The following is a 9625-nucleotide window of genomic DNA, read 5'->3' as shown; positions in this document are numbered from 1 at the left end:
GCATTCCTTGGGCCTAGAAAGATGACCTTGCATTTGGCTGTATTAAAAGGCACCTTGTTCAAATGATCTCAACTGACCCCGATTCCTCATAGACTTTAAGGCCACAAGGGACCATCATGATCATCTAGTCTGACCTCCTCCACGTTGCAGGCCACAAAACCTCCCCCATCCACTCCCTTAACAGGCCCGTAACCTCTGGCTGAGTTACTGAAGTTCTCAAATGATGATGTAAAGACTTCAAGAGACAGAGAATCCACCATTTACTCTAGTTCAAACCTACAAGTGACGTATGCCCCATGCTGCAGAGGAAGCGAAAAACACCCAGGGTCTCTGCCAATCTGACCCGGGGGGAGGGGGGAGGCACTCCCTCCTGACTCCAAACATGGCGAAAAGTTAGACCCAGAGCATGGGGGTGAGATCCATGAGCCAGCTCTGCCCCCATTGTTATTCCCACCCACTTCCAGGGATGCCAATCAGACTCCATGCTTTACTTCACTTGACCCTCCTGCCCCCACGACCCAGCTCCTTCCCATCCTAGTCCCCACCCCCAAACTCTCCATCTAGGTGCTAGGACCCTCCCCCCGAGCCCATCCCCACCTTCCCAGCGTCCACCCCAATCTGACATCTGTCCTCTGCTCCTCTTGATCTCCAAGCCGGTCCCTGACCCCCAAGGGTGAGCCGTGGCCAGTCCCTAGCCCGTGTGAGTCCTCTGGTGTCTGATCAGGGCCGAACTCTGGCGGAAGTCCTTCCCGCACTGGGTGCATTTGAAGGGCTTCTCCCCAGTGTGGGTCTTCAGGTGGGCGCTGAGGGACGAACAGTGCAGGAAGCTTTTCCCACACTGGCAGCAGCTGTGCGATCTCTGCTGGCTGTGAGTCCTTTGGTGCCTGCCGAGGGCAGCGTGGAGCCGGAAGGCTTTCCCACAAGCTGCGCACCGGTGTGGCATCTTCTCCCCGTGGGCACTGCTCTGGTGGTTCAGGAGTTCGGTGCTGGCACTGAAGCCAGCCCCACAGTCAGGGCACTTGTGGGCCGCAGCCCCAGCGTCATGGCCCCTCCGGTGGGCGAGGAGATCGGAGCTGACGCTGAAGGCCTTGCCGCATTGTCCGCACTTGTAGGGCTTGTCTCCGGCGTGGAGCCGCTGGTGGATGAGGAAGCCCGAGTTCTGGGTGAAGCCTTTGCCGCACTGGTGGCAGCGGTAGGGTTTCTCACCAGTGTGGGTGCGCCAGTGCACCGTCAGGGTGGAGCTCATGCCAAAGCGCTTGCCGCACACAGTGCACTGGTAGGGGCGCTCCCCGGTGTGGGTGCGGCGGTGGGCCACCAGGTCGGAGCGCTGGGCGAAGGCCTTGCCACAGTCAGGGCAGGGGAAGGGGCGCTCACCGGTGTGGGTGCGCCTGTGCGTGGCGATGTGGGAGCGCCGGGCAAAGCCCTTCCCGCACTGGGGGCAGCGGTGGGGCTTGTGGCCGGCGTGGCCGCGCAGGTGAGCAGCCAGGTTGGAGGAGTCGGTGAAACCGCGGCCGCAGTCGGGGCAGCGGTAGGGGCGTTCGCCGGTGTGGGTGCCCTGGTGCTTCACTAGGTTGGAGCTGCGGCTGAAGCTCTTGCCGCACTCACCGCACTGGAACGGCCGCTCCCCGGTGTGCATGCGCCGGTGCTGAGCCAGGTGCGAGCTCCAGACAAAGCTCTTCCCGCACTCAGGGCATGTCTTCCGCTTCGCGCTCCCTGCACCCTGTGCTCCATCTGGCTGAGCCTCGGCCCCGGGCAGGCCCTCGGACGCCTCGCCCGACAAGGCTTCATCCTGCCACGGACTCCCCTCCCCGTCCCTGTGCAGCATCTCAGCACCTGTGGGAAGGAAACGGGAGACAATGAACAGTTGGGAGAGGGGAATCCTGGGAGAGAGAGACAGAGATCAGCGACTGAGATCAGGGGCCCATCATGCCAGGCGCTGTGCAGACACACAGCGACTGAGATCAGGGACCCGTCACGCCGGGCGCTGCACAGACACACAGCGACTGAGATCAGGGGCCCATCATGCCAGGCGCTGCGCAGACACACAGCGACTGAGATCAGGGACCCGTCACGCCGGGCGCTGCGCAGACACACAGCGACTGAGATCAGGGACCCGTCACGCCGGGCGCTGCACAGACACACAGTGACTGAGATCAGGCCCCCATCACATCAGGTGTTGCACGGACACACAGTGACTGAGATCAGGGACCCATCACGCCGGGTGCTGCACAGACACACAGTGACTGGGATCAGGGGCCCATCATGCCAGGTGCTGCACAGACACACAGCGACTGAGATCAGGGACCCGTCGTGCCGGGTGCTGCACAGACACACAGTGACTGGGATCAGGGCCCATCACTCCAGGCGCTGCACAGACACACAGTGACTGGGATCAGGGGCCCATCACGCCAGGTGCTGCACAGATACACAGTGACTGGGATCAGGGCCCTGTAGCGGTGGGCACTGCACAGACACACAGTGACTATAAAAACCATAAAAGATTAGGAGAAAGGTAACGTCAGAGAGCACAACTGTAATAGGTTGGGATCTTTAAAATACAAAGGCAGAGCACGATCCACTGGCTGGGAACAGAAGGGAGACAAATGGAGGCTGGGAATTAGGGACCAGTGTTTATCTAGGAGGGGAAGGAACCACTGGGAGAGCTCCTCTAGGGAGGAGGTGGGTTGTCCATCACTGGGAGTCTGTCGGTGGAGATGGGGCGTCTCTCTCTCAAAGCTCCGCTCTAGCTCAGCCAGGAGTTACTGGGCCAGAGGCAGGAATCGCTGGGGGAGATTCTCTGGCCTGGGTTAGGCAGGAGGCTGGACTGGATGGGCACGATGGGCTCTGCTGTCTCTCACATCTATGCAATTCTAAGACATTATGACATGGAAAGGGCCAGATTCTGTCCTCATTACCAACTTCCTGCCACTAGAGCCGCGAATGAGATTAAACAGGGCAGGAGCGAAATCTCTCCTCCTGTGTAGTCTTTGCTCTCTGCTCTTCGCAGAAGGATGGGAGGCAAAGGGCCAGAGCTGCTGTCAGAAATGAGTCAAGGTCAGTGCAATCCATGCATGCCACGGCCAGGAGGGCGTAATGCAGCTATTACAATGAAAAACTAGTTCCACTACAAAAAATGTTCCTTTCGCGGCTTCTGCCTGAAGCATTTTTCGTCGCTTCAAAATTCTTGGACCCAGATTTCCATCACGGTCATTAGCTACTTCTTTCATCCACTGAAAACCTGGGTGTTTCACACACATAAAATTCTCTGGGGCCTGACAACCCACTTCCCAGAGAATTTTGGCTGCGGGCAGCGGACTTTTTGAAAGAGGACCTTGCCTGGTCGTACTTTGCAAAAAGCAGTGCATTTCCAGAATCTTGCTGATTCCCCCTCCCCCCGCCCCAAATCCATTAAGAAGCTAGGAGAAAACCTGTGATTTGGAAACCAAGATCTATGGCATGCTATTGAACTAACCGGGATGGGACGGAACTGGGGCTGTGGCGGGAGGAGCTCACCCCAGCCCCACTGGGATATTTACATGTCTCAGAGATGCTCTCTGAGCTCTCTCACCTCTGTGGATGCCTTGTGGCCCATCCGTGTCCTCAGAGCCCTGGAGATCCCGGATGCAGGGTGCTTCCATGGGAATCAGAAATCCTGCCCCGGTGAGGAAGAGCAGGGCAAGCGGGAGATTTTCTCCAGGAGCTGAAACTGGCCAACTACTGAAAGTTCTGAGAAAAAACTCCTCTGGAATTATTTTGCCAACTGGGAAAGGGGGCGGGGCACACACACAAAACCGATTTATTTTCTTTCCAACATTTCCATGAAAAACAGCCCCCTAACTTGCAGCCAGGTCTAGTGACTAGCAGCAAACAGCAAGCAGAAAAAGCCCCTCCCAGTTTCAGGGATAATCTGTTATTTAGGGCTCCAGGTCACATGTATAGCAAGGAGTGGGGAACGAGTACCCCCGCTTGGCCTGTTTCTCACAATCACTGAGCACCCCAGAGGGGGACTAGATAAACCTCACTAGAGCAGAGAGAGGCACAACCACTCTGAGGGGCTGCCCAAGGCAAGCACTGACCCCCAACTGCTACCCCCAACTCTAACCTACCAGACCCCCCCTCCCCTGCCAGGGCCGGGGGCAGAACCCAGGAGTCCTGCTTCCCCGCACCTGCTGGCTGATGCACTCTCCCAGGCACCAAGGGATGCTCAGACCTGGCTCCCGGGCCCCCATAGCCCCAGGTCGTAATGCCGTGTGGAGGGAGAAAGGGAGGCACAATGGGGACTGGGGACTAGGACAGGAGCTGCACCACCAGGAAGTGCTGAAGAGATTGAGAGAGAGAGAAACATGAGCTTTGCCTCCCAGAGCCAGAGCCATCTAGTGGCTCCAGCCCCAGAACCACATCCCCAGACAACAAGGAGTCTGGTGGCACCTTAAAGCCTAACGGATTTATTTGGGCAGAAGCTTTCGTGGGTAAAAACCTCACTTCTTCGGCTGCATAGCTAGGGACTGAGTTTCCTTGTTAAAGGCAGCTGTGCGGCTGGATCAAAGAAGGGGGGCTCCTACAGCAAATACTGAGCCAGGCCATCACAGAATACAATCAGACGTGCCACACAATAGAAGCCAGGAGTCCAGACTCCCAGCCCCTCCCTCTGCGCAAACCCACTACCCCCTCCCCCACCCCCGGCCCCGGCTTGCAGAGCTCACGAGCCCCTGCGCTGCTCTAACCTTCCCTTGTGTGTGAGGTTGCGTGTGTGTGTGGGCACGTGTCTCACTCTACTACCTAGCTATGCAGAGCATCAGCCCCGTGCAGCTACTCTCTCAGTCCAGGGACAGGTGCCTCTCTCCTGCCGCTAGCAGGCCAGGGCTCTAAGCGTGCCGGTGATGGCACCAGAGGGGTGTTTACACCAATGGTCCCAGCTCAGGAGGGGCCATTTCTGTTGGGTGCCAAGGGAGCTAGCAGAGTTATTACCTAGGGCCCCTGTGCAGAGACAGGCCAAGCCCCGAAGAGCTTGAAATTCTCATTGTCTTTGTGCAGAGGGATTCATACATATAACGGGCAGCAGGGCCCAATGTGATTCCCAATCTCCCCCAGTGATTCCTGCCGCCAGCCCAGTAACTGCTGGCTGAGCAAGAGCGGAGCTTCGAGAAAGGGATGCCCCATCTCCACAGAGAGACTCACAGTGAGGGAGAATCCATTCCGTCCGTAGGGGAGCTGATCCTGTTCCAGTGGTAAACCCCTCCCTGGTAAACACTGGCCCCTTATTCCCAGCCTGAATTCGTCTCCCTTCAGCTCTCAGCCAGTGCATCTGTCTCTGCCTTTGTCTGGAGGTGAAAGAAGAACCCTCTGCTCTCAGCCATCCCCTCCAGGAACCTGTCTGTGGGCACTAGCCTAGTGCTGGTCCCAGCTGTTGAGTCCAAATGGACGCTAGGTTCATACTTCTGCAGCTGGGCACATCTGGGTATGGGGTCTGTTGGTCACGGCAAGTGCACATCTTTGCCTGCCCACAGGGTCATGGGAATGGTGGGCTCTGATCCATTGCACTGATAGGCACACACACAGCCATGCAAATATACTCACTTATCCACAAAGCCACTAGAGGTGGGATTTCAGTCCCATATAGAAACGTGGTCAATAAAAATATATATAACTAACCTCTAACAAAGGTCTCGCTAACTAGGTGTCTCTTTGCTATTAAAGAAGCTGATGCATTCAGATGGCAGGGGGGAAAAGCTAATGTGAAGTGTAAATCTTTAAGAACAACCAACCAAAATGTTCTACGACCTAACTGACCATGAGGCCTGATGAACTGGGTGCATGGCAGGTGCACCAGAAGGCGTTTCATGTGTGAAGCGACACTATTGACCTTGTCACTGAGGTCTAGGGAATAATCAAGCCCTGGTACGGAGGTCTGTAGAGCTGTTAGTGTTATTTCATTAACTGTTCTCTCCTGTTGGTGACAGATGAAGCAAATGAGTGAAATGACTGTATATGACTGGGTGAAGAACTACGACCCAAGGACAGAGCCATCCAGGAGTGGGAAGAGACTTTCCATCGAGATTCTGTTCCAACTTCCAGATGGACATTTCTGCAAACAGCTAAGAGTGCTGATGGAAAGAGTGTGGAGTCATGCAAAATTGGCCAAAGGAGCACAGGGCAGGGGGGTCATGGAAGGTAACTTATGGCAGTAAGTTACTGACCGGAACTGAGCCAGCAGATGTTCAGTGCATGACCCCACGGGTCTGATACCAATTGGGGTGACACAAGGTGTTTTACATAAAGATCCTGGAGTTTTCCAAAGTTGCAAGAGGCCTTGTTTTCTCATTGGATAATGAGAAAGGACACAACTCAGATCCTGGTTGAATATTCCAAGATTTTGCCATGAGTATGGGTCATTTCCTGGTTGGCCCACATCAGCTTTACCCAGCAGAGTTACAGAAAAGATACAAAACGTCCCGTGTTGTTCAACATGTCACTTCCTGAAGTCAAAACGTCTGCATGAAAGAGACGGTGAGTGGGACCATCATCACCTAGCCAGGGAGAACACCCCCTGCTGGCTAACAACGGAAGTCCTGTCTCTGACAAGCACCCTATTAACTCTCTTTTACAGCCCTATCTAGGGAGACCACCAAGAAATCCACTCAGAGAACAGGCGTATGGCTGTCACAGCACCTTGAGTGAATCACCTGAATGAACTCCCGCTCCGTCTCTAGAGCCAGTCACTGCAACGGTGAAGCTGAGCTGGAGAAACCACCTCCATGCCAGCTTCAACTGATAACACAGCAAAATGACTTGTATCCATGTGTGGTTTATGCAATTGACAACTTAGTTTACTCTATTTAAAACCCTCTGGATGACTCACACGTACAATGTGTATTTATATTTCAATAGCAGGTTTAGTCTTGAGTTGTCTAGAAATCACACTGAATCACTACCTGGCTACGACTACGCTACAAAGCCTATGTGGGCGTAGCTATGCAGCCCCCTGCTGTAGATGCAGGGTACGGCAACTGAAGGCAACACCACCTCCCTGAACTTTGGGTCTGTGTGTGCTCCAGTGGCAGAGCTATGACACTGCAGCTGTGCTGCTGTAGCACCATAGGGTAGACACTTCCCACATCGACAGAAGTGCTTTTTCCATCGACGTAAGATGCTAGGTCAATAGAAGAATTCTTCCATCGACGAAGCTGTGTACACTGGGGGCTAGGTCAACCTAACTACATTGCTCAAGGTGTGAAATTTTTCGCAGCCCTGAGTCATCTAGCTAGGTCAATCTAATTTGTTAAGAGTAGAGCAGGCCCCCATTAGCTCAGATGACATCTACATCTGCCTCTACCCTGGGGTTTTGTCAGCATAGCCCTGTTGGTCAGGGATGTGTTTTTTTTCACATCCCTGACCGATGTAGCTATGCTGATACAGCTTTCAAGTGTAGACCAAGCCTGAGTTGAAAGCACTGAAGCTGGAGAAACTCATTCACGCTAACTAGAGTGCTTTTGTCACCGTAGCTAACGTCGTTCAGGGAGGTGGTGTTTCTACCCGGACAGGGAAACTCCTTCCGTTATCGTATGTTCCACCTTCACTAAGGGTCTGTGCCAGCATATCTATGCTGGAATTCTATGCTGGCATAGGCTTGGTGTTGGGGTTGGATTAGATGACCTCCTGAGGTCTCTTCCAACCCTCATATTCTATGATTCTATGATTCTATGGTAGTGCAGACATAGCCTCAACCTAGCACGATTTATAACTGGAAACTACTCCCCTACCGCAAAAGTTACAGCAAGAAACCCTGAATGTATGTCTGCCCTGCAGGCGCTCCAGAGGTACACCTGCAGTGCTGTAGTGTAGACACGTAGTATAGCAACGGATTGGGTTTTTCCATCACCGTAGTAAATCTACGCCCTCAAGAGGCAGCAGGCTAGGTCAACAGAAGAATCTTGAGTGGACCTAGCTGCTTTTACAGTGGGGGTTAGTTCAATCTCACTGCATCACATAGGGCGTGACACTTTTCACAGCCATGAATGATGAATCTAGGTTGACCTCAGTTCTAGGTGTAGAGCAGATCGGAGTGTTTCAAAGAGTTCAGTTTAGAAATTCCCAGATTTTGTGTTCAAGTACATTTTGACAGCTTGTTAGACAAAGAGGAAGAAGCTTTGAAATAGCTTGTGAGGCAGAGACTTTACCCATGTTTGAACCGACGATTAAAGTGGCTTAAATTCCAGAGACATTAAAATAGCTTCAAAATCATTCCCTGCACATTATGTTTTGGGTGCCTGGTTTTCTGATTTCCCCCAAAATCAATAGGATCCCGGTCACGGATGCCTAGAATATTCCCTGAAATCTTGGCATTGATAGGATGTGGTGTTAGAAGTTATGCATTACATACAAGCAGACAGAGAAATGCCATTGGAATGAGTGTAGGGTCTCACGTCACTCGGCCAAACACCTGTGAGATGTCTCTGAAGAGCAGAGATATATCAGCTCTACTCACCTGCTAGTGCCTCGGCCGCTGGACCGAAACTGGAGGTTCCTGGATGGTGTAATCTGGGGATTCCTAAGAGGAGAAACAGAAAAATATATGAAATCCTCAACATTTGGAGACAAAGTCCGATCTCTGTGACACTTATTTCATTACCATAGGCGTGCACAGCCCATTTCATTAGGGTGTGCACCCAGGGAGCCCCGCCCTAGCCCTGCCCCTGCCCTGCCCTAGTTCCGCCCCATCCACTCCCTCCTACTTCCTGCCCCCTGACTTCCCCCCTCAGAACCCCCAACCTCCCCTGCTCCTTGTCCCCTGACTACCCGCTCCTGGGACCCCTGCCCCTAACTGCCCCCCCAGGACTCTACCCCTCTACTCCCACACCTATCCAACTTCTCCCCACCCCCTGACAGGACCCCCAGAACTCCCGACCCATACAACCCCCCCCCACTCCCTGCCTCCTCCAACCGCTCTTCACACCCCTGCCTCCTGACAGCCCCTCCCCAGAACTCCTGACTCATCCAACCCCCCCCAGCTCCTTGTCCCCTGACCACCCCCTCCAGAGACACACACCCCACTAACTGCCCCCCAGGCCCCTCCTTGCCCCCTGTCCCCTGACTGCCCTGATCCCTATCCAACCCCTGCCCCCTGAGGGACCCCGGGACTCCCATGCTCCACCCAATCCCCTCTGCTCCCTGACTGCCCCCTCCAGAGACCCCCCACCCCTAACCACCCCCCCGGGATCCCACCCCATCCAACCTACCTTGTCCCTTGACTGCCCCCACCCCTTGTCCAACCCTCCTGGCCCCGGACCCCTTACCATGAGATGAGGCTCCTAGCTTCCCTGCGGAGCCAAACACTGCCCCGCGGGAGCACGCAGCCCCAGCCCCCAGAGTGCTACGCACATGGCGGCATGGCTCATGGGGAGGGGGGAGCGTGTCTGACTCCCCGCAGAGCCCCAGCCCCCAGAGCGCTGCGCGTGCAGTGGCATAGCTCTAGGGAAGGGGGGAAGGACCCTACCTGTCCCCTGACTGCCCCAACCCTTATCCACTCGCATAGGTGGCAGGTTTGTAGAAATTTTGGTGGTGCCCAGAACCCGCCCCCCCACCTGCCTAAGGCTCTGGGAGGGGGGTTGGGTGCAGGGAGGAGGTC

General features: G+C 54.8%; 1 protein-coding gene across 2 annotated transcripts; it reads right to left on the bottom strand.

Annotated features, from left to right (window-relative positions):
• Nucleotides 1-243: 243 nt before the first annotated feature.
• On the bottom strand, nt 244-8543 carry LOC128836892 (zinc finger protein 239-like). Of its 2 annotated transcripts, none has more exons than XM_054027595.1 (2): nt 8486-8543; nt 244-1833 (listed from the first exon to the last, which is right to left on the bottom strand). In XM_054027595.1, exon 2 carries the CDS (start codon nt 1823-1825, stop codon nt 692-694), a length of 1134 nt encoding a protein of 377 aa, XP_053883570.1. In that variant the 5' UTR covers nt 1826-1833; nt 8486-8543; the 3' UTR covers nt 244-691. The 2 variants fall into 2 exon arrangements, with proteins under 2 accessions (XP_053883570.1, XP_053883569.1); XM_054027594.1 differs by lacking the exon at nt 8486-8543 and adding an exon at nt 3569-4290.
• Nucleotides 8544-9625: the final 1082 nt, after the last annotated feature.

The sequence above is a fragment of the Malaclemys terrapin genome, chromosome 4, assembly GCF_027887155.1.
Source record: "Malaclemys terrapin pileata isolate rMalTer1 chromosome 4, rMalTer1.hap1, whole genome shotgun sequence".
In the NCBI taxonomy this organism is placed as follows: domain Eukaryota; kingdom Metazoa; phylum Chordata; order Testudines; family Emydidae; genus Malaclemys; species Malaclemys terrapin.
This window is presented reverse-complemented; position numbering and strand designations above follow the sequence as displayed.

Bases quoted from the DNA above. Each gene is read 5' to 3' on its own strand.
- LOC128836892 (XM_054027594.1), bottom strand. From the start codon at position 3,638: ATGGAAGCACCCTGCATCCGGGATCTCCAGGGCTCTGAGGACACGGAT. The intron at 1,834-3,568 runs GTGAGAGAGCTC...TCCTTCCCACAG, and splicing joins GCCACAAGGCATCCACAGAG to GTGCTGAGATGCTGCACAGG.